This window comes from Gigantopelta aegis, chromosome 1 (genome assembly GCF_016097555.1).
Source record: "Gigantopelta aegis isolate Gae_Host chromosome 1, Gae_host_genome, whole genome shotgun sequence".
Lineage (NCBI taxonomy): Eukaryota > Metazoa > Mollusca > Gastropoda > Neomphalida > Peltospiridae > Gigantopelta > Gigantopelta aegis.
In genome coordinates, this window is record NC_054699.1 from 10,174,257 (window position 1) to 10,199,611 (window position 25,355).

Sequence of the window (25,355 nt, forward strand, 5' to 3'; positions counted from 1 at the left end):
GTAGGTTGGCTCACTGGACTATTTCTTGTTACAGTCAGTGCACCGCCTAGACTGGTATATCAAAGGCCATGGTATGTGCTATCATGTCTGTGGGAAACTTCATATAAAAGATCCCTTGCTACTAATGGGAAAAATGTAGCAGGTTTCCTCTCTAACAATAAATGTCAGAATTACCAAATGTTTGACATCCAATAGCCGATGATTAATAACTCAATGTGCTCTGGTGGTGTCGTTAAAAAAAAAAAAAAAATAATAATAATAATAATTTTTTACAAAAGACCTGTATTTTACAATTATCTCATCTGCTATTTAGCTCAAGATACTGTTATATTTTAAATCCATACTGCTCTAAAATACATCAGAGAGGTCCTAATTTTTCAAACAGTGACTATAATGTCAAATATTACTAAATGTTTAACATGAAATAACTGATGATTATCAAATCAATGTGCTCTAGTGATGTCGTTAAACAAAAAAATCTTTAAATTTTAACTTTAAAGAAAGAAAGGACAGACAAAAGAAGCATTCTAAGAGTACTACTAAATCAATACACGTCACCTACTGGGCCCCAACACATTTTCATATCTCCTAAATTCCAGGGGCATAACTCTGTCAAAATTCCAGCTCAATAACTTGAGGCACAGAAAGACATTTCTATGTTGTATAGACCGACAGAGCCAAAGATTATACTCCCCTCCAGTTAGGCCCATAGGGGGACTAACCCCCAACCAGACTCTCCCCTTCCAACCTGCTGTATTGAAAACCAACTGTCAAAATTCACATTCTGTAAAAGCGTTCTTTCTTTCCTAAGGCCAATTTGTTCTTTTCGTTTTCCCCAACATAATATTAAAATTAAAATAATAAAACAAAATGGCTTCCAATGAGCTCTCGTAATCTACATTTTGTATATGTGTCCTTCATATTTGAATCTGAAGTTAACATTCTTCAGTGTAATGACCACCTGGTCCCACCTTGTTTCATACACATTAATGTGTTACATACACTGGTTGTCAAGGAAACTACTTGTCAATCAAAAGGCTCCGATTTCACGGAAACAAGGGAAAATATTTTATCTAAGTAACCAAATGTTCTGTTACATGAAGGGATGAGAAAATAATATTTGCTCAACAATGTCTATCAACTTACTCTTACCAAAAAGCAACAATGTTTTTTTTTAATTTTTATAAATGCATTTTCCCAAAGGCTGGACAAATACACATGTATACATACCATGGCCTTTGATCTACCAGTCATGAATCACTGGTTAGAATGGGAAAAATAAAGTTCATGGGTAGCAATCAACCCTATGACCCACGGTGCCTCAGGCGAGCACACTACCACGGTATCACATTTCAAGCAAATGTAATGGAGCAAAAACCTGTCATGAAGAGTTTGCACTCACTGACAGCTGTCAACACCATTTCAAGAACCAAGAATAAGCTAAAAAAACCCACCCAAAAACATCACCATCTACTAATGGAAAAATGTAGCAGGTTTCACCTCTAAGACTATAATGTCAAAAATTACTAAATGTTTGACATGAAATAACCGATGATTATCAAGTCAATGTGCTCTAGTGGTGTCGTTAAACAAAACAATCTTTAAATTTTAACTGTAAAGAAAGAAAGGACAGACAAAAGAAGCATTCTAAGAGTACTACTAAATCAATACATGTCACCTACTGGGCCCCAACACATTTTCATATCTCATAAATTCCAGGGCCATAACTCTGTCAAAATTCCAGCTCAATAACTTGAGGCACAGCAAGACATTTTTATTTTTTTATTTTTTAAATAAGAAGAACTATGTTGTATAGACTGACAGAGCCAAAGATTATACTCCCCTCCAGTTGGGCCCATAGGGGACTAATCCCCACCCAGCCCTCCCCTTCCAACCTGCTATATTGAAAACCAACTGTCAAAATTCACATTGAACTACTCGTTTCCCAGTCTGTAAAACCGTTTTCTTTTTTTCCTTAGGTCAATATGTTCTTTTCTTTTCCCCCAACATAATATTAAACGTAAAATAATAAAACAAAATGGCTTCCAACGAGCTCTCGTAATCTATATTTTGTACATCGTGTGTCCTTCATGTCTGAAACTGAAGTCAACATTCTTCAGTGTAATGACCACCTAGTCTGACGTTGTGCTGTTAAATTAATGTGTTACATACAAGGTAGTCAAAGACAGTGTGTCAATCTAAACAAAAATGTGATCCTACAAAACCCAGCTACTGATACATGTGTACGGCTCCGAGTTCACGGAAACAACTGTTTCCGGTTGAAGGGAACAATATTTTACCAAAGTAACCAGATGTTCTGTTTCACAAATTTTACTTGCAGAACCTATGGCAATCACCTGCCTCAAACTTGCACTGAAATGTGTTGTCTTCTGGGCCCAGTTGTTAAAGCATAGTTAAATTAACCCTCGGTTAGTCTAATATTTTCTTTTAATTATTTTTGTACAAATATAAAATAAACGTTAGATTTGATTATGTTTTGATACATTTGATTGTTCTAAATCATGTTACATCATTATGTTTTCAATTACATGTATTATAATACACAGTGCTTGGTTTTGAAAATTTCTGAATGTATTTACATCATTTTACCATGATTGCCGCTGGTTACATCATAGGGCTATGGAGGGAAAACAAAAGTTGAATGTGTGGAATACAATACAATGATATGATTTGGTATCCATGCTCAGCGCTGGAATTAAGATGCATAATGCTATTTTACTTAGTCTCATTATCATCATTTAATGTAGGTGTCAGGTGCTCGGGTCCGGGTCGAGGCCCTATTACAATGGCAGCAAAACTCTGGATAATTGATTTAATAACATTGTCAAATTAAAAACAAAACACTTTTTCAGCCATCCAGGGTTGTACTGCTTATGGGGTGGAAGGTCCAGCCATGCAAGTGCACCTGTCCCCATTTGTACGGCCCAGTTATCTCTTTATTTACATTAATTATCAGTTGTATTATCCAATGAATGAGATAAAAATAATCAACTAAAAGCAGTTTTTCGAGATATAATGTACATGGTTGGTAGTACCAGTATATCCCAAAAGACTATATATAATATTATGTGTTATGATCAACTGTACTGAAATCAGCAAGCCAGAGATAGCTGGTTTTTTAAAGTCAGTAATTACCACATCAGAACCTGGCTACTACTCACGAAGTAAAGCTTGCTTTGTTTAACGACACCACTAGAGCACAATGATTTATTAATCATCGACTATTGAATGTAGGTGTAAGACCACTACACCCTCTTCTCTCTCACTAGCCACTAACAACTAACACACTGTACTGGACAGTCAGCCCAGATAGCTGAGGTGTGTGTCGAGGACAGCGTGCTTGAAACATAATTGGATATAAGCACAAAAATAAGTTAAAATGAAATGAATGACCAACTACTTAAAAATTTCAATTTAATCTGTTGCACCATTCATGCAGTCAGTTGTTAAATCAAGCTGTGAAAGTTTTCAAAAGTGCTTTAAAATATGCCACAACCAAAGCAAAAAAAGAAGAAAGGAATGTTTTATTTAACGACACACTCAACACATTTTATTTACAGTTATATGGCATCAAACATATGGTTGAGGACCACACAGATAATGAGCGAGGAAACCTGTTGTCGCCACTTCATGGGCTACTTTTTTCGATTAGCAGCAAGAGATCTTTTATGTATATGCACCATCCCAGACAGGATAGTACATACCACAGCCTTTGATATACCAGTCTAGCTACTGACCATATTGTTGTTTAATTTAATACGTAATTTAAGAAACAAATTTGGGAATTACTATATTCCCCGAGCGAGAGAAAAAGGTATAAAACAATTCCCAAATGAGTTGCATAAATTTAGTATGGCACTCTTGTGAATGTCGTAATTTATTTATTATTTTCAAACTGTTGTTTAAAACCAACATTTATGATTGTAATTGTTTCAAACTACTGTTTTCCCTAGCTTGTTTTAGCATGGTGCGGCACCATGCCTCAACAGTCTAGCACCATTTTACCCTGAGATTAAACAAGCCTTTTTCAGTAATTAATTCTAAAATTGCCTTTATAAAACACCCCAAAAAGGTATTATTAATTAATAAAATATGCCTTTTATATCTTTATTAAATCAAGCACATAAATTACATTAATCCTTATTTTAAATTTTTTGGGGGTATTTTTTAATGAAAAACAAGTGCCCCGAAAATGGTGAAAATGCCCCAAAACTGTTTGGTCTGCCATGCCTTGCCAAATTTCTAGGGAAATCACTTCAAACATTCAGTGATGTCAAATTTCTAGAAACTATGACTGCCACCAGCTTGCTGCTGCTATAGAAACCGGTGACGTCGGAAGGGAGGCACAACCAGTTTCAAGGTTTTCTTATGACCCATGCCAATATAGCATGAGAAAATATATAACAATTTATTGTAGACCATGGTCCTAATTCACTAAACTCTCGCAACTTTGCGATCTTGCAGTGCAATGCTAAAAGACTTGCAAAGAGGATACTTTGTTGTCTAGCAGAGCCTAAGAGACTTTTGTGAATTAGGCCCCAGATGAGTAATAATATGTATCACTGTTACTGGCTTTTGTAATGTTTTATCAACTTTATACAACTACAAAGTCTTTGGTGGTATCTGCCTTTTATATATTATGTCCAAGAGCACATTATACATGATGCAGTTCCAACAAGATCATGTTGATTTATTAGACATGAACAGGGTTTCTGCCAGAGGGTAAACTGGGTATGGCGCTATACCTAAAAACTTTTTGCAGATTTTACTTTTTTAACTCGACGTTTTGACAAAATTTATTACTCTTACCATTACTGTATGATATTCTTAACCTCAACCCTAAAACTAACCCATTTTCTTTCTGGGAGAGGCCCCCCATACCCCCAGTCGACTATGGTTGCATTCAGCATACACACATTCAATATTCAATTGCATAGCACCATACCCCAAAATTTCTTTCGGGCAGAAACACTAATGAAGAGTGATATAATCATTGCTAAACTTGTTAGCTACTGAGCATTTGAAGCAGTCATAAACAGCTAACATAGAACAATTTAGAAACTATCCTCATGATAGACTATGGTGCTAAGATTTTGTTCACCATCGAGACTCTCCATGGGTTAAAAATAACGCTTCACAGCACCACATTTCATCTGGGTAATGAAGTGGAAAACGATTAAAAAAATAATGTAATGTAAAATGAAGCAGTAAACTATAAATATTGTGAATTTTGACACCATCTGCTTGTAAGGAGTGATGTGGACATTTTGCGGCTGAAATTCAACGTTGAGGTTTTAAAAACACAGAAAATTACTCAATTCTAACAGTTATGTGCAAGGCAAAGATACTTAAGAACTAATATGAGAGAAAGGCAACAATTCAAAACCCACACACAGGCTCAACATACAAAAATTGTACATAGTGATGTTTCATCCAAGTACTGAAGTTTTTACTCTGAGCTTCATCCGAGTACCGAAGCTTCATCCGAGTACTGAAGCTTCATCCGAGTACCGAAGCTTCGTCGGAGTACCGAAGCTTCGTCAGAGTACCGAAGCTTTTACTCTAAGCTTCATCCGAGTACTAAAGCTTTGTCAGAGTACTAAATCTTCATTCGAGTACCGAAGGAGCACACTACTTAAGACATGGAAGAAGTAACATGTGAGTGTCAGAAACTAAATTTAATGTCACACTGACTTTCAAGGTGTAAATTTAATATGTAGCCAAAAAAAAAAAAAAATGTCTTGTCATGTGGCCGTAAAAAAAAAGAAGTGTGTTATAATCCAGCAGGGCTTCTAGAGTATGGTAGCCCCACTCCCATGGCTAGTGATATTCAATGTTGGGCTAGTAAATAACTACTATTGCCATGCCCGATGGCTAGTGAATGTTTTGGTAAACATTTGCAAATAAGTCTATTTTATACATATGAATATCTCTACCCCCCCCCCCCCCCCCCCCCCAATGTTAGTGTTTTTAAGCTACATCTCTCTTTTTAGGTGAAATATCCAATTTTTACTATAACTTAATAAAATTGTATTAACTTAAAAGTAAAGTAGGGCTAGTAAATTTTTGAAATCACTGATCCCATGGCTAGTGGATTTTATAAAAATTCTAGAAGCCCTGAATCCAGAGTAAGATTAAAGCAGCAAATACATTTTTGTGAAGCTGACATGTCTTAAAACAAATATATGGCATCAGTCATGTTGAAACACATCTTGCCAAGGAGTTTCACCTCACAGTTTTATCTGATACATGGCCGTTTCAATTAGCGATCCATGTATCAGTGACCGCACATCAACATGGGATGGGTCTCTCAACTCAGAGGCCATGACTTTTTGTATCTCAGGTCGTTAAACCAATAGGACAAAAACACCGACATTGTTCATTTTTGATGAGAAATTTTTAAAAACATACTTCTCACAAATTATTCCAACTTATGTTCATTTAGTAGTGTATGCATTGAAGGTCCTTTATCAAACATTGTGAGATACCAACAAAATTATGGTTATTTTAGTGAAGTTTTTTTTTTTTTTTTTTTAAAGAGCAAAATATGTTACTTTTAATAATATGTCCACTGTTTGGTAATGTATGATAACAGGTTCGGATTTTCCAATATATTTAGCAAGAATATATTTTAATCACATTTGGCATGTTTACATTGGGATATTTGCAACAAATTGAATTACATTATTGTTCATAGTTGTTTGTGTTTCAATTTTCGGTTGTTTTTTAACATTTCAGGTATATACTTTCAACTCCTGCATATTTGTTGTAAACCAAAGGACACCAATTTAGTAACCGATTTTTTATATTTCTGGTGACATGTAGAAAATTCCTTTTCTTTAAAATTTACTTATTGTTGAAGATAAAATGTGAATAGCCAAAGCAAAGCAGATATACCACACTTCAATTTAGTGCAGTCAATGTTGATATATTGCTTCACACGTAGTCAAAAAATTTGAAATTGTGTTAGCAACAAAATTCTTAAAAACGTTTTTCTGACCTTTGTCGGGTTACAATATCGAAAATATTTATTGTACATATGATAACAATAGATCTGAATCATCTGTACTTTTTCTGCAAAGTCAACACGAAAAAATAAATCATTACGTCAGTGCGTTTGAAAGTTAACAATGTCAGTGTTTTTGCCCATATAGAGCTCACCATCCTATTGCTATTTTCTACAAAGTAGCTACAGCATTAAGTATTTGTCTGATAAAATCTTTTTCAAACTAAACAGGGTTCAACAAATACACTAGCCATTAGTCTCGGCTAGTGAATGTTTGGTCTGGACTAGTGGAAATTATCAACTGCATTACTGTAGGATGTATACGACCAAATCAAATCCCATAGACGACAATAGTAATATATGTGGCTAAAACTCCTACCTGCAGTGTATTAATCAACATAAACACCATGGATATAAACACTACCATCCCTCACCCTTAAAGTGAATCAGAAACAAATGGGGGTCAAGTTGCTCATTTCAGAGATAACGGGTACCATCTCTGACTACCCTAGTTCTGCACAAAATTTGAGTACTTCAAGCACAAGGCTACTCGACACAGAGGTACTAGATGAAATAAAATTGCATACACAACTACATGTTTTTGTCTCAGAAATGACTGTCAAATGTCAAATAAAATGTGTTGAGTGCGTCGTTAAATAAAACAACCGACCTCGGTGGCGCAGTAGTTAAGCCATCGGACTACAGGCTGGTAGGTACAGGGTTCGCAGCCCGGTACCTGCTCCAACCCAAAGCGAGTTCTTAAGGGCTCAGTGGGTAGGTGTAAGGCCACTACATCCTCTTCTCTCTAACTAACCACTAACCAACTAACAACTAACCCACTGAGGTGTGTGCCCAGGACATGCGTGCTTAAACCGTAATTGGATATAAGCATGAAAATAAGTTAAAATGAAATAAATAAAACATTTCCTTCCTTATGAGTGTAACTAGATTCAGTGCTAGTCTTGTTACTTAACTACAAGTTGTTGATTTTTTAAGCTACACAATTAATACTAGTACTCTCTCAGGATGGAGGATGTGCTTACTTAATGAGCAGTCGATTTGGGATCAATCCCCGTCGGTGGTCCCATTGGGCTATTTCTTATTCCAGCAAGTGCACCACGACCGGTATATCAAAAGCTGAGGTATGTGCTATTCTGTCTGTAGGATGGTGCATATAAAAAATGCCTTGCTACAAATGGAAAAATGTAGCAGGTTTCGTCTCTAAGACTATATGTCAGACTTACCAAAAACAAATTAATTCCCAAAATCCAAAATTTTCATTCCCACTTAACGACCCTCAGTTTTAAAAGTATGCCGTGTGTGTACCGGTGAGGTACTTGATATGCCTGTCAAAAGTTAAGTCACGATGACCTAGTTTTGCTGATCATATATGAATTGATAAGAAAGATATGCTTTGGAAACAAAAAAGTTTATGAACAGACGGACGTATGCATGTACAGACAGACGGACGAACAAGGCCGTACCGTAATACAACCCGACAAAAACGGGCGTATAAACAGACAAATATTTTACTCAGTATGCTGTATTTCCAGTTCTGAAAATAAAAAATAAAAAATAAATTGCCTCCTGACCCATTGTGAAAAAAACATTTAGATGAAAATCCAGCAATTTTGTTTTACTCTGGCCTTTAATACAATTTTATTTTATCCGTGGTCTCCCTCCCACACAACCCCATGTGATCAAAGTTAAAGTTTGTTTTGTTTAAGGACACAACTAGAGCACATTGATTTGTTAATCATAGGCTATTGGATGTCAAAGGTTTGGTAATTTTTTTATGTGTAGTTATGGAAATAACCCACTGCATTTTATATGCACTTTCCCACAGACAAGACAGCACATACCATGGCCTTTGAAATACCAGACATGTTGCACTGGTTGGGATGATAAAAACCTTTAATCATAGAAGGGGTCCATTTAGGTGTTTCAATTCTCTAACACAAGCACCTCAAACGAGCACTCTACCAACTAGGCCCATTGAGCTATTTCCCGTTCCAGCCATGCACCACGACTGGTGTATCAAAGGCTGTGGTATGTGCTATCCTGTCTGTGGAATGGTGCATATAAAAATCCCTTGCTGTTAATCAAAAAGAGTAGCCCATGAAATGGTGACCGCAGGTTTCCTCTCAATATCTGTGTAGTCCTTAACCATATGTCCGACGCCATATAACTGTAAATAAAATGTGTTGAGTGCATTGTTACATAAAAAACATTTCTTTCTACCGACTGAGCTAGATCCAGTTCCCGCCCTCACCCCCCAAATCACCCATGTGATCAATGCTAGAAAAAATTCTCAAGTACTTGAACCATGTTCAATGAATGAATGTTTAACGACACCCCAGCACGAAAAATAGATCGGCTATTGGGTGTCAAACTATGGTAAAGAACTACATTCAATCACAAATGCTGGTCAGGTTAGCCACTAGCTATGTGGTGTCTTCATGGGTGTGAATCCAAATTAAATTTAATATGCGACGGCCACACGACTGCATATTTGTCAAGAATTCAACATTGAATTTGGGGATTGAAAATTGTTTTTTGTTGTTCTGTTTTTTTAAGATTCCTCCAGAATTGTAAAAATGATGTAACATAAATATTTTGGGATTCCATCTCATAATGTTACATATATTTGAGATGCATGGAAGAACAGTCACGCTAAATTCACCATCCGAAAATGATACTCTTAGTAATTTCAAACCACTGTGTATCACAAAATCCTTAAGTCTGCCACCACGAATACTGATCGGATTTGCCATTTAAGTGTTAAATGCAGTATGAGCATGGAAACCATTAAAGGGACATTCCTGAGTTTGCTGCATTTTTAAGATGTAATTGACTAACAGACTTTATAACGGCTGTAATTACATATCAAATATATTTTTCTGCATAAAATATTAGTGGCTAAAATTCTGATCATTCTAATATTTGTACTAGGCAGGCTTTCAAGTGACCAATAACAAAAAAGTAGGGAAAAGTAGGGATTTTAAGGGCAAAAAGTAGCGCTCTTTACTTACATTTTTAATGCAAATAAATGACTACTGACCGTTTCACCAATTCTGATGTACATGTAGTGTATCTTTGCTTAGAAACCAGTGCTTCAAGAGGGATTCAGCAACAGAATGAGGAGATGAACCTGGAATTGGTAATGTTTTATTAGAGCCAATTCCAGAACACACACTAACAGTGAATGTGTCAGAACATGGTATGTATCATCAAGCAAAACATCCTAACATCAAGTTGTTTACATTTAAAGCATAATATCAAACTTATTTGACATCAGTCACATGTTTACAAAGTGGCATAAGTTATAAATAAGCAACAAACCAGACAAGACTTTTGTACACAGTGAGTTAAGCTGAAATGTGTTTAGCAATGCCAAGGTCATACAAGTAATACTAGCATGACTAGGTTATGGTTTATATGGGTATTTAAAAGAAGCAACAATCTAACTACATACAACAAACATATGGTTGCTACAGTTAGCATAGTTGTTAACTAAGACAGATATCAGGCACATGGTAACAAATATGACACAAGTAAGAATAAAAAACAAAACAAGCAAGGGTTTTGTACACTGTCAGGCATGTATTTTATAGTGACAAGGCAATATATGTGCTACTAGCATGGTTATATATATATATATATATATATTTTTTTTTTATATGAGATAGAGGAGAACCAGCCACCTAAGCTACTTATTACAAGCACATAATTTCTACAGCTGTTAACTAAGATTAATGTTCATTCCACGAATCAACTTAAGTGCATAGGGTAGCTATGCGCTTATGGTAATCTTAGGGATAAGACTGCTTCGTGGAACGGGGCCCTGATCACCACCGATGGTGTAGGAATTTAGTTCAGAACACAACCACCGATATTTAGTACAGCTGTGCAACACTACACTTTCTTTCCTTTTTTCACTTTCTTTCAGTGATGGCACACTTTCAAGCAATTTATGCCTCTTCACATCAATGTCATGCCTCTGTTCTCTGCATTTTCCATAGCAGCCCTTGCTTGGTCAATGTTTTTCTTTGCCACTTCCAAGAGACCCTGAGCAATGTTTATCTCAGAAAAGTGTTTTTCTTTGATACCAGGGTTGAAAATTAGAAGTCGCCCGTGGCGACCGTTATTGTGTAAGGGCGACTTAGAATTTTACAAAGGCAGTCTGCTGGGTGACCATCGATTTTAGAGTCTGGCAAGTATGGTACCAGTTAAAAAAGAAACGCACTGAAACAGAATTGAAAGACCAATGTGACAAAACACACTGCGTCTCTGCTGGCGCCAACTACAGATGTGGCATGTTCTACATTTTGACAGCGCCAGACTGAATCTGGTCAGTCTCAGCTTCTACGATTTTGGTTTGGGGCTGTAAACAAATATAGCTCAAAACATATTGCACACACTTGCATTGTTTTTTGAAGTTGTCGGCTTATTGGAATGGACTGGATATGCCATAATTATCTAGCATATCTGATTTTTGACATTATTAAATGTTATGGTACAAATTAATCCTATTTAATTAGCTTGCTATTATTTTATTCTGGGACCAAATCAAAATTTATCTTGTAGTTTTATCTCTCACTAACAATGAAATTTACCATTACTATAGGGATTATTCCAAAAGTCAATTAATTGGCATGTAAATATAAAATTCATATAAAAACATATTAATTTATTATAATGTAAACCCATATATTTATAAAACTATATAGGTTAATTTTTTTCTGATACAGGTTTTAAGGCAATTAATGGAACATCCAAGGTAATCTGAACGATGAAACTGTAATACGAGATCAGGGCCGTATCTCTGCACAATGCAGTCGAATGGGTATTTGGCAAAAGAGTGGATGATTTCATCAATCTTTATCTAATACCTTGTCTATAGGAAGACAGTCACTCCTGAGGAAAGCCTTTACTGGAGAGTTCATCCCTCTTGCATCTCCACAGAGGACTGCCACTCCCAGATTAATTTACTAAAACACACGCAGTTCTACCTTTTAATTTAGTTTTAGTCTCTTTGTACTGCATTATTGATTACTTCAGAGACAATGCAAGTGAAGCTGCATAAATTGGCTGTCCTAGCATTCTTCTTTACCCCGGTATTAAAAATTATATTTAATCTGTATCATTTAATGGTATTTTGTAAAGAACCATTTTTATTTCTTTTTCAAAAAATGTTATTTGTGTTGGTATGGGTTTAAACCTTAATATGTTTTTTAATATGAATTTCAACTTTATTCATTTTGAAATTACATGCCAATTCATCGTGTTCCTTTTTACGCAAACAGACTATATACATGGTTATTATTATACATGGATATTATTCAACAAAGAAATTTGTTGTTGTTTTTTGTTTTTTTTGCTGTGCAGTAAAATTGGAGGGCTAGTTGAATTTGAGAAGGGCCAGTAAGATATTTCTTCAACTGGCCCTGCTGGCGACCATTGTTTTCGTGTTAATTTTCAACCCTGTGATACCATTTGTTTGTTTTTTATAACCTTTTTCAAATACACTGTTTGCATGATTCAGATCTTTTTGAAGCTGTTTTTCAAATACACTGTTTGCATGATTCTGATCTTTTTGAAGCTGTTTTTCAAATACACTGTTTGCATGATTCAGATCTTTTTGAAGCTGTTTTTCAAATACACAGTTTGCATGATTCAGATCTTTTTGAAGCTGTTTTTCAAATACACTGTTTGCATGATTCAGATCTTTTTGAAGCTGTTTTTCATTAGCTTTCACTTCACTCTCTTTCTGACTTAGTTTCCATTTTCTTTCTTCATTCTTCTTCATTTTTTGTCTGTACTCTTTCTGATGTTTTTCTTCTGCATGCTATTTCCTCTTAGTAAATTCTGCCTGTCACTTCTCTTCTTTTATACTTTCCTGGTATTTCTTGCATAGTTATGGACAGAAATTACGAGGGCAAACCATCCACCATTTTGACAAGGAGATTACACAAGTGAAATAAATCTTGTTGCTTACTAATGTATGCATGCTCCAAAAAATTAAATTCAGTTTTTGAAAGACCCTCACTACATATGATCCAATATCTCCCATTTATTGGAAATTGGGGGCGAGACATAGCCCAGTGGTGAAGCGCTCGCTCGATGTGTGGTTGCACTGGGATCGATCCCCGTCGATGGGCCCACTGGGCTATTTCTCGTTCCAGCCAGTGCACCACGACTGGTATATCAAAGGTCATGGTATGTACTACCCTGTCTGTGGGATGCTGCATATAAAAGAACCCTTGCTGCAAATCGAAATGAGTAGCCCATGAAGTGGCGACAGCGGGTTTCCTCTCTCAATATTTGTGTGGTCCTAAACAATATGTTGGACGCCATATACAGGGCTCGAACTTAACGGCGGCAACGACGGCAATTGCTGTCGGTGACATATAAACTGCCGTCGGTTGCGAGCATCACCGATGGCACTTTTGTGCCGCCGGATAAAAATTACTGCCGTCGGTATAGCTCTTAACCGAAGGCAAAATGTATAAACATGTATGAACATTATCTGCCAGTATTTAACACGGATGTTTGGGTCCTGGTTGGGAGTTAATTGGTGTTTAGTTTGTACCACGCAACGGAACTATATTTAGTCATGTGCATACCCTGTGCATGATTTTATTTATAATAAATTCTTGTTTATTGACATAAATTCAAGAAATTTGACTACATGTAGCCTACATACAGAAAAATAACCTTTCAGTCAAGTTTATTTGCTGCAAAAGTCAGTTTAAAAAAATTGCCATCGGCATACTCAAAATTGCCATCGGTGGGCCCTTTCACCGACAGCAATTTATTTTTTAATTGCCATGGGTGATAAATTCTTAAAGGGACATTCCTGAGTTTGCTGCAATGTTTGAGATGTTATCGACTAACCGAGACTTTTTAACGATTGTAATTACATATTAAATATATTTTTCTGCATAAAATATTAGTGGCTGTATATTAAACGTTTTTCTGATCGTTCTAATATTTGTACAAGGTTAAATTTCATCTTGTTTCCCAAAAAGATTTTTTTCCTAAGACAATCCAGTTTGGGCTTCTTACACATATTTAGACGACCAGAAACAAATTGAATATACAGACACTGGTATTCTAAACAAGAAAATATATTTAATATGCAAGTTTAATCGTAGAAATATTTTATTAGTCGGAAACATCTTACAATGCAGCAAACTCAGGAATGTCCCTTTAAGTTCGAGACCTGCATATAACCGTAAATAAAATGTGTTGAGTGCGTCGTTAAATAAAACATTTCTTTCTTTTCTTTTTATTGGAAATTAAGGAACTCATGGTCACTGTGAGTGCCTTTAACACCTGCCAAATTGCCAAAACATTACTTTAATACAGTACTGAAATATTTTGGCAAGTGTTTTCCCTCAGCAATAAGCATCATTGGGAAAACATTGCTAATGTTAGTCTGTGTACAAAAGTCTTACTAAATATACAATGCAAAGCAGGTACCTGTATTATATTGAAAGAAATGAAGAATTACCTGAAGTGGGTGCCTCTGACTTGTCAACATGCACCAGTTATTCTCATCTTGGAACCCCTCTTGCAGCACTGGAGACCTACTGCAACAAACTTATCCTACAAAAATACTAGAAACTGCTTCTTATTAAAAATCAAGACTTAGATTAGTTCAATCAATGCATTTAATTAAAACTTTTCTATTATTTCTCGAACTATTTTTACGAAAAAGTACGGATAGTAGGGCTTTTTCAAGAAAAAGTAGGAGCCTGACAAAAAAGAAGGGAAAAGTAGGGCCCGCTTGAAAGCCTGATGAGGTTAAATTTCATTACTTATATTTCCTCATATTTTGTTTGTCATACATACAAAATTATTTTAAGATAAAATCCATTTTGGGGTTCCTACAAATATTAAGACGACCAGAAACACATCGAATATACAGACACTGATATTCTAAACAAGAAAATATATTTAATATGCAAGTTTAATCGTAGAAATATTTTATCAGTCGGAAACATCTAACAAACTCAGGAATGTCCCTTTAAAATTGACATTACCATGTCGATGTCTTCAAACCACTTTTCTGCTAAATTCACAGCCTGAGAATGATACAATCAGATAGTAATTTCAAACCACTGTGTATCCCAGAATCTTCGTCTGCCACCACAAATATTGGTCAAATTTCCCATCTTAAGTGTTGCCGCTTTAATGCATGTGGAAACCAAGTTGATGTTACAATCATAACGATGCCTTTTTTTAGTAATTCAAACCGCTTTTCATCACAAAAGTATTGGTGGGCTTTGCCATCAAAAGTGTTTCCAGTTTACGAATGAAAAAAACACCCTGTCGATGTTACAAGCATGATGTCTCTTCTTAGCAATTCAAACCGCTTTTCATCACAAAAGAATTGGTGGGCTTTGCAATCATATGTGTTTCCAGTTTACGAATAAAAAAAGAACAAGTCGATGTTACAATCATGATGTCTTTTCTCAGCAATTCAAACCACTTTTGATCACAAAAGAATTAGTGGGGTTTGCCATCGTGAGTGTTTCCACTTTATAGGCACAGAAACCAAGACGATGTTGCCATGATGACAATGTCATTTCTTAGCAATTCAAACCGCTTTTCCCAAACAAGTCTTGGTGGGCTTTGCCATCATAAATGTTTCCACTGAACGGGTGAGGAAACAATTACGGGCAGCATATGATAACATAATGATATTTAATTCAACCGCTTTTCATCATTCATCCCCCCTCCTCCACCCTAAATATTGCGTTGGGTTTGCCATCATAAATGTGGCGGCTTTATGGGTGTGAAGCCGCTAGAGTCCGCGTTGCCATGGTGACACGATTGTTCGGGCGACTCGCTCATGTCTGTGGAGTCGACAAGATCCGACGATTCCGAGTCGGTCATGTGGATATCATGTGAGTGCCGGAGCGGCATGAAGCCGAAAATGTTTGACTTTGACCGATGTGCGAGGTCGGGCACGGACCCCTGACCCTGGGGCACGGTCTGTTCCGGACTGTGGTCATCCAAACTGCTCGAGGAAACACTGAAAACAGAAACATTTACAAAATTAGCATAGCATTCCGTTAGCCCTTAGAAATACTGAAAATTCAAACGTTTACAAAATTAACATAGCATTTCATCAGCCTCGTAGAAATACTGAGGCATGATTTAGCCCAGTCAGTTGAGTGCTTGCTTCAGGTGCTAGCGTCGCAGGATTGAACCACCTCAGTGGACCCATTCAACAGATTGTCTTTTTTCTCTCGTTCCAACCAGTGCACCACAACTGTTCAAAGGCCGTGGTATGTGCTTTCCTGTCTACGGGAAAGTGCATATAAAAGATTTCTTGCTGCCGTGAGAAAATGTCGCGGGTTTTCTCTGATGACTATGTGTCAGAATTACCAAATGTTTGACATCCAATAGATGATGATTAATTAATCAAAGTGCTTTAGTGGTGTCATTAAAGAAACCAAACATAGAAATACAGAAACACAGAAATGTTCACAAAATTAACATAGCGTTTCATCAGCCTGTTAGAAATACTGGCCCATGGATGTACTGTCTGAATGGGTGTCACTGCATCAAAGAAAGAAAGAAATGTTTTATTTAACGATGCACTCAACACATTTTACTTTCGGTTATATGGAAAAAAAGAAAGAAATGTTTTATTTAATGACGCACTCAACACATTTTATTTACGGTAATATGGCATCAGACATATGGTTAAGGACCACACAGATTTTGAGAGGAAACCCGCTGTCACCACTACATGGGCTACTCTTTCCGATTAGCAGCAAGGGATCTTTTATTTGCACTTCCCACAGGCAGGATAGCACAAACCATGGCCTTTGTTGAACCAGTTATGGATCACTGGTCGGTGCAAGTGGTTTACACCTACCAATTGAGCCTTGCGGAGCACTCACTCAGGGTTTGGAGTCGGTATCTGGATTAAAAATCCCATGCCTCGACTGGGATCCGAACCCAGTACCTACCAGCCTGTAGACCGATGGCCTAACCACGACGCCACTGAGGCCGTCGGTTATATGGTGTCAGACATATGGTTAAGGACCATACAGATATTGAGAGGAAAGCCGCTGTTGCCACTTCATGGGCTACTCTTTTCGATTAGCAGCAAGGGATCTTTTATATGCATCATCCCACAGACAGGGTAGTACATATCGCGGCCTTCAATATGCCAGTCGTGGTGCATTGGCTGGAATGAGAAATAGCTCAATGGGCCCACCGACGGGGATCGATCCCAGACCAACTGTGCATTCAAGCGAACGCTTTACCACTGGGCTACGTCCCGCCCCTCACTGCATCATGGAAAGTAGTTCTACGGATATATGCAACAGTACATAACTAATATAATAAAGGACAAAAGCAACATTATTCCACCATTTGGTGACAGGCTCATTTTTATTTATGACAGGCACAAATTGATTGACATCGGTCATTTTGACAGGTACCATCAAAACAATTATTTCCAGAAAATATTGCAATTTGAAAATTGTACCATTTACGAAATATGGACATGAAGTAAAATTATGGTGTACTATTAACAACATGGTTCAACGTAACCAAGTTAATCTTTTATATGCACCATCCCACAGACATGATAACACATACTGTGATCTACCAGTCGTGGTGCACTGGCTGGAGCAAGAAATAGCCCAATCCCACTGACGGGGATCAATCCACCGCGCATCAAGTGAACCGCTTTACCACTCCAATAAAGGGAGGAAGACATCGCTTTCCAAAATGACATCATTTCTTTGTCTCCTAGTTATGTTTGAAATGGTTTGACACAGACCTTGTTATTCATAAACAATAATAAGATGGATAATAAAGAAATTATTACATTCGTGCTCGAGTAATACTAACTTCAGTCCTTGGTTTTTGAAAATTATAGGCGAGTGGAAATTGCACACGTCAATATGCTAAGGCGAGCGAAAAATCACTCTCCAAAATAAATAAAATAGGCAGTGTAGCTCCGATTGGATTTTCACTGGTACGTCTACAAAATTGTCTATTAAACCAGTATTTGCCGATTTTTTCAACAAAGAGAAATACCAGTTTAACGAATGCATGGAAGCCACTTCCATGTTTTAAATTCTTATTGTTTGAATAAAAGGACCTTCCTATCAGCTAAATGAGCTATGAAAACTGTTGATTTTTTTAAACAGTGGAAATAAATATACCCATCTATTTTACGTGCACCGTTGTTGAGTGTAATATGCACTGTTTTTTTACACTCGTCAGATTGAAATAACGTGCGCTGTACGAGCGCGATCGCACCCACGCACCTTAAAAAGAAAGTCTGCTGACTTTACAAAACTTGTACTGGGATTCATGTATTACCATTGCTCTCGTTCGGGCAATACAAGGATCCTGACAATCTTGTTGTAAAATCAGTACGACACACAATCTCGTATAATAAATCTCTATATATGTTATATATATACTCTTCAAAAGAAGAAACGCAAAACCACATTGTCGTAACATTTGGAGAATTGATTTAATTATTGAATGGTGAGTCCGATAATTACCAAATGTTGCAGGATTGTTCACAATTCACTCTAGTCCATTGTGAGTAAGTGATAGGACACACCACCAAGGTCAAGGTCATCTGGAGTCAATACCGGGTGTGGCCTCCGCGTGTGTTGACAACTGCCTGGCACCGCCTGCCCATTGAAGCAACCAGAGTACGGATGACGTCCCGGGGGATGGTGGCCCACTCGGCCTGCAAGGCTGCTGCCAGCTCGGGCAGGGTCTGGGGCTGTGGTTGTCGCTGTCGGAGGCGTCGGTCCAACTCGTCCCATAGATGCTCAATTGGGTTCAAATCCGGTGATATCGATGGCCAAGGAAGGACATTAATGTTGTTGTTCTGTAGGAAAGCCGTTGTGAGACGTGCTGTGTGAGGCCTGGCGTTGTCATGTGGAACACTGCGTTGGCGTTGGCCATAACTGGAACGATGTGTGGCCGGAGGATCTGGTCAATGTAGCCCTGTGCATTCAGGTTGCCCTGCACGTGGACCAGGTCAGTTCTGCCAGTGTGTGAGATGGCTGCCCACACCATGACACTACCCCCGCCGAATCTGTCCACTTCCTGCACGCAGTTTGCCGCATAACGTTCACCACGACGCCTATACACGCGACATCTTCCATCATGACGTCGGAGCAGAAATCGGGACTCGTCACTGAACCACACCTGTCTCCATCGCAGTTGAGGCCATTGTCGATGAATCTGGCACCACTGCAGTCGGAGTCGACGGTGTTGTGGTGTTAAGATGACACCTCGAACTGGACGTCTGGCACGAATTCCTACCTCACGTAGGCGGTTCCGTACGGTCTGGTCGGATATCCTGCGCAAACCTGGTATTGCTGCGGCTGTGGAGGTGGCAGTAGTCAATCGTTCCCAAAGGTGGCGTACCCGGATGTAGCGGTCCTGCCCGGGGGTAGTGACCCGTGGTCGACCGGATCTAGGGAGGTCACGTGTTGATCCATGTTGCTGGTAACGGTCCCACAGTCTGGAGATGGTGCTTGGGGACACATGGAATGCCCTGGCAACGGCCGTTCTGGATTCGCCTGCGTCTAGTCGGCCGATGGCATTGTTTCTCTGCGGTTCACTGAGACGTGGCATGTCCTGGATTGTCAACTGTCGGCCAGATACAGAGGCCAGGCAAGCGAACACCCTGCACTTTTATACTGTCGGTGTTCATGTTGCACGTGCAGACAACACACGTGCAGTGGTGACATGGTTTGCACGTGGCTGCGTTTTTGCGAATATTCACATTTTGGAACTTTATTGTACAGTAGCTGCGTTTTATCGAATGTAACCGTGGGAATGTGTTTGGGACATGCAATGACCATATATTCACAAAGCATGAACCGGTAGGAAACATAAAATCGGAGTTATAACCCATTTGTACCCTTTTGCGTTTCTTTTTTTGAAGAGTATATTTGTACAAAGTCAAAGTGAAGGTGCAGGAAGTAAAACTGTTTTTTTGTTTAACGCATATTGATTTATTCATTATCAGCTATTGGATGTCTTAGAGAGGAAATCCAGTACATGTTTTTTTCATTACTACCAAGGCATCTTTTATATGCACCATCCCACATACCATCATGGTGCACTGGCTGGAATGACAGATAGCACAATGGGCCCACCGACGGGGATTGATCCAAGAAGGAAGGAACTGTTTTATTTAATGACACACTCAACACATTTTATTTACGGTTATATGGCGTCGGACATATGGTTAAGACCACACAAATATTGAGAGAGGAAACCCGCTGTCGCCACTTCATGGACTACTCTTTTCTATTAGCAGCAGGAGAGTTGATATGCACAATCCCACAGACAGGATAACATATACTATGGCCTTTGATAAACCAGTCATGGTGCATTGGCTGGAGCGAGAAATAGTCCAATGGGCCCACCAATGGGGATCGATCCCAGACCGACCGTGCATCAAACGAGTGCTTTACCACTGAGCTACGTCTTGCCCCTTCGATCCCAGACCGACCGTGCATCAAGCGACTGCTTTACCACTGAGCTACGTCTTGCCCCTTCGATCCCAGACCGACCGTGCATCAAGCGACTGCTTTACCACTGAGCTACGTCTTGCCCCTTCGATCCCAGACCGACCGTGCATCAAGCGACTGCTTTACCACTGAGCTACGTCTTGCCCCTTCGATCCCAGACCGACCGTGCATCAAGCGACTGCTTTACCACTGAGCTACGTCTTGCCCCTTCGATCCCAGACCGACCGTGCATCAAGCGACTGCTTTACCACTGAGCTACGTCTTGCCCCTTCGATCCCAGACCGACCGTGCATCAAGCGAGTGCTTTACCACTGAGCTACGTCTTGCCCCTTCGATCCCAGACCGACCGTGCATCAAACGAGTGCTTTACCACTGAGCTACGTCTTGCCCCTTCGATCCCAGACCGACCGTGCATCAAACGAGTGCTTTACCACTGAGCTACGTCTTGCCCCTTCGATCCCAGACCGACCGTGCATCAAACGAGTGCTTTACCACTGAGCTACGTCTTGCCCCTTCGATCCCAGACCGACCGTGCATCAAACGAGTGCTTTACCACTGAGCTACGTCTTGCCCCTTCGATCCCAGACCGACCGTGCATCAAACGAGTGCTTTACCACTGAGCTACGTCTTGCCCCTTCGATCCCAGACCGACCGTGACCTGTGAGCTACGTCTTGCCCCTTCGATCCCAGACCGACCGTGCATCAAGCGACTGCTTTACCACTGAGCTACGTCTTGCCCCTTCGATCCCAGACCGACCGTGCATCAAGCGACTGCTTTACCACTGAGCTACGTCTTGCCCCTTCGATCCCAGACCGACCGTGCATCAAGCGACTGCTTTACCACTGAGCTACGTCTTGCCCCTTCGATCCCAGACCGACCGTGCATCAAGCGACTGCTTTACCACTGAGCTACGTCTTGCCCCTTCGATCCCAGACCGACCGTGCATCAAGCGACTGCTTTACCACTGAGCTACGTCTTGCCCCTTCGATCCCAGACCGACCGTGCATCAAGCGACTGCTTTACCACTGAGCTACGTCTTGCCCCTTCGATCCCAGACCGACCGTGCATCAAGCGACTGCTTTACCACTGAGCTACGTCTTGCCCCTTCGATCCCAGACCGACCGTGCATCAAGCGACTGCTTTACCACTGAGCTACGTCTTGCCCCTTCGATCCCAGACCGACCGTGCATCAAGCGACTGCTTTACCACTGAGCTACGTCTTGCCCCTTCGATCCCAGACCGACCGTGCATCAAGCGACTGCTTTACCACTGAGCTACGTCTTGCCCCTTCGATTCCAGACCGACCGTGCATCAAGCGACTGCTTTACCACTGAGCTACGTCTTGCCCCTTCGATCTCAGACCGACCGTGCATCAAGCGAGTGCTTTACCACTGGGCTGCGTCCCACCCCGTGCAGGAAGCGAGTGCTTTACCACTGGGCTGCGTCCCACGCCCGTGCAGGAAGCGAGTGCTTTACCACTGGGCTGCGTCCCACCCCCGTGCAGGAAGCGAGTGCTTTACCACTGGGCTACGTCCCACCCCCGTGCAGGAAGCGAGTGCTTTACCACTGGCTACGTCCCACCCCCTTGCAGGAAGAGTGCTTTACCACTGAGCTGCGTCCTTCCCCCCTGAGCAGGAAGTGAGTGCTTTACCACTGGGCTGCGTCTCTCCCCCCATGCAGAAAGTAAGTGGTGTTGACCATAATACTTTGTGTTCACTCTTACCTGTGGGCCAGTGGGTGGGCTATCACTCTGTCAGGGGTGCTGGGGCCAGTGCTGAGTTTCTTCGGAGGACTAAGATATTCGAAACGGTCACTGCTATCTGTGTCCACTACAACAACAACAGATACAGCATCCTACTCAGATCTTAAGCATAATAAAAAAAATTAAATGAGATAAATGTATAATATATAGAGGAAGCCGATGAGAAATAAAACATATTTAACAAGAAACATGAAATTTTCTATTTATTATATAACTTTTGGCAAATTACCTTTATTTTTAAAATGCCAGCAGCAAAATAGTTCCAGCTTTCTTACAGTGAAGATAACACATTTTAGAGTGAAATGGTGAGCGACTGATAACACTTTATTTCACTGATATTTTAAGATATTTCACTAAATGTTATATAATAAAACTGAATTACTGCTACAGTAGACATGGGTCTATCTGGGGGGGGACAGGCATGTGCACTCCAATACATTTCACAATACTCGGTTTAGCAGATGAATATAATTAATTTGTTTGTAGTGGCATATATCGGGTAGCTAGGTGTTTTGCATTCACTCCTATACACATCATATCCTGCAACCACTGTTTCTATTGACAGAATATGACGACGGTTAAAGCAAAGTCATATCCTGCTACTAGCACAGTGATGTCATACGCATAGCTACATTACAAAATCGCTCATTTGACCTCTAGGTTGTCGTACAATGTGGCTCAAATAACAGAAATAATAGCTTTTCCTCTTAATTTTTATGGTCTGCAGGATAAAGATAATAACTAGTTGATGATGTCGGATATCTGCAAGGCAAATTTCCCATTCTTACCTTCACAAGATAAAGCCGATATCTGATGTCATTAACTAGTTATTCTCTATTTAATTAAACTGTGTAATGTGTATTAGAGTAAAATCACGGACTGCTGTTTACCAGGTTCGACAAAGCCACTAGTCCTTGATCTTAACTAGTGAATTTGTCGTCTGGGCTTGTGGAAATTATCGTCTGCATTACTGTAATACATAGGGCAGTAATAGCTATCGTTTTCCCTAGCTTGTTTTAGCATGGTGCCTCAATAGTCTAGCACCATCTTGCCTTAATCAGCACCATGCTGCTCTGAGATTAAACAGTAATTAATTCTAAAATTGGCTTTATAAAACTCACAGAAAATGTATTAATTAATTTATTAATTAATAAAATATGCCTGTTATATATTTTGCCATTCATTTATTAAAGTAAGTACATTAATTACATTTTTTGTCACTTCAATTAATTTTTTGTCGTTAATAAAAAAGAAAGAAAAACGTGTCCTGAAAATGCCCCAAAAGTGATTAGTTTATCTAGCCCAGCCAAATTTCTATGGAAAAAACTACTAGTCAAAACTTCTCTGAGGGCTGGTGACTTTCTCAAACATTTGTTGAACCCGAACAATACACATAATACTTATATGATAATAAAATACTTACATTTTCTCTTGCCCAATGGACTTGGTCTGACTGCGATAGGGCTGAGACTTCTGAAACAGAAAAAACATTTTATACTGAGACATGTTCAGTATTTAGACACAGAGAACAGTAAAAACATTTTATACTGAGACATGTTCAGGATTTAGACACAGAGAACAGTGAAAAGATTTTATACTGAGACATGTTCAGATTTAGACACACACACACATGCAAAAACATACACGCTTGTGCACACACATTGGTATTACAACAAAAACTGAAATCACAATTCCAATATTGTCAAAGGGAGGTAATTCACAAATTAAAACTTTCCTTTACTATACAGTGTCCAATATTATGAGTTAATAAGCAGATGAAAACAGCTATAAAAGCCATAAAAGTGAAAACACTTTATAGCGAGACATCATGGGTGCAGAAAGTACTTACCTGCTCACCAAATGCAAGTAAACAAGTTTTAAAAATGCAACTAACAGTCCAACAGTCGATTTGTTGTTTACAGACTGAATTCTGTAACTCGGCATCAGCCAGAATTCCAAAATTATTCTAACAAACTGTTCTGAATAATAATGAAATACACAACAACACATGTACCACACTAACAGACTAGTAAATTGGTTCTGGTCCGGCGGGTTACTGGTTAAATATTTTACATTTCTGCAACCCTGGACATGTTCAGGATTTGACTTAACTACAGATACCAAAAAAAGATGTGTATGTCCTGGGTTCCAGAAATGTAAAATGATACACAGGCACACAATGGTATTACAACAAAAATTAGCGTTCCAAGATGAGTACACTGGTGGCACCTAAGTCTGCGCATCTAAGCATTTGTGTTATATTTTAAAGTTAAAATATTTCTTTAAAAATATTTGTTTCACTACCACAGTACAATGGAACAATAAATGTGTTACAACTAAAGTTATTTTAATGTTTTTTAAACTCAAGTAATGAGCACATTTTCAGTGGGACCCCCCTGCATTTACTGGCCTGCATGACGGCACATAAGTCTGTGCAGCAAACATTAAAACAACCACTTCTGTCGCTAATGTTTACATAAAGCAGCAACAAAAAATGGATCCGACTTTTATCAGTTCTAAATAACAAACACTTCCTGTTATAGTCTGTTTCAGAAACATTTAGATTGTGCAAATGAGATAAATATAAATGGTGTTCCATGATCCTTAGTTTGGACAACACAAAATGACAATATAAAAAAAAGCCAATGTAAAAATATTTGATACTATTCAAAAAAAATTGTCTGTTATTAACTGTGTAAATGAGCACAAATAGTGTTCGTTAGACATAATATAGGACAATCAATGATAATTTTGAAACAGACTATAGCTAAAATAGGCCATGCTGTAAGTGCAATCTTCAAAGTCAGTGTGCAGCCATTTTGCATTGTGTCACTCGGAGGGAAATTCAAAGTATGCTTGGATGTTTATGTCAACAGATAAAATAAGACATTCATTTCATTAATGGATTCATAAATTACAATAAGGTATGTATTGAAGCTTCTATGTAAATTTATGTGACTTGATATGCAATGTTGATCATAACAACGTTGACAGACTCGTGTTGACAGGTGACAGGCTGAG

At 38.9% G+C, this 25,355-nt stretch overlaps 1 protein-coding gene across 4 annotated transcripts in view; it reads right to left on the reverse strand.

Moving 5' to 3' along the window:
* LOC121370575 (P2R1A-PPP2R2A-interacting phosphatase regulator 1-like) overlaps nucleotides 1-25,355 on the reverse strand; it is a 51,869-nt gene that overhangs the window by 10,018 nt on the left and 16,496 nt on the right. For 2 of the 4 annotated variants that reach the window (XM_041495908.1, XM_041495891.1), the window contains exons 7-9: nucleotides 23,758-23,807; nucleotides 22,296-22,401; nucleotides 14,985-16,070 (exon numbers count right to left, since the gene is read on the reverse strand). In XM_041495908.1, the coding sequence (XP_041351842.1) occupies nucleotides 15,806-16,070; nucleotides 22,296-22,401; nucleotides 23,758-23,807 (421 nt within the window). In that variant the 3' untranslated portion in view covers nucleotides 14,985-15,805. Of the gene's footprint in view, nucleotides 1-7,843; nucleotides 8,583-14,984; nucleotides 16,071-22,295; nucleotides 22,402-23,757; nucleotides 23,808-25,355 lie in introns of those variants that run through there. The other 2 variants (XR_005957700.1, XR_005957701.1) reach the window with 2 other exon arrangements.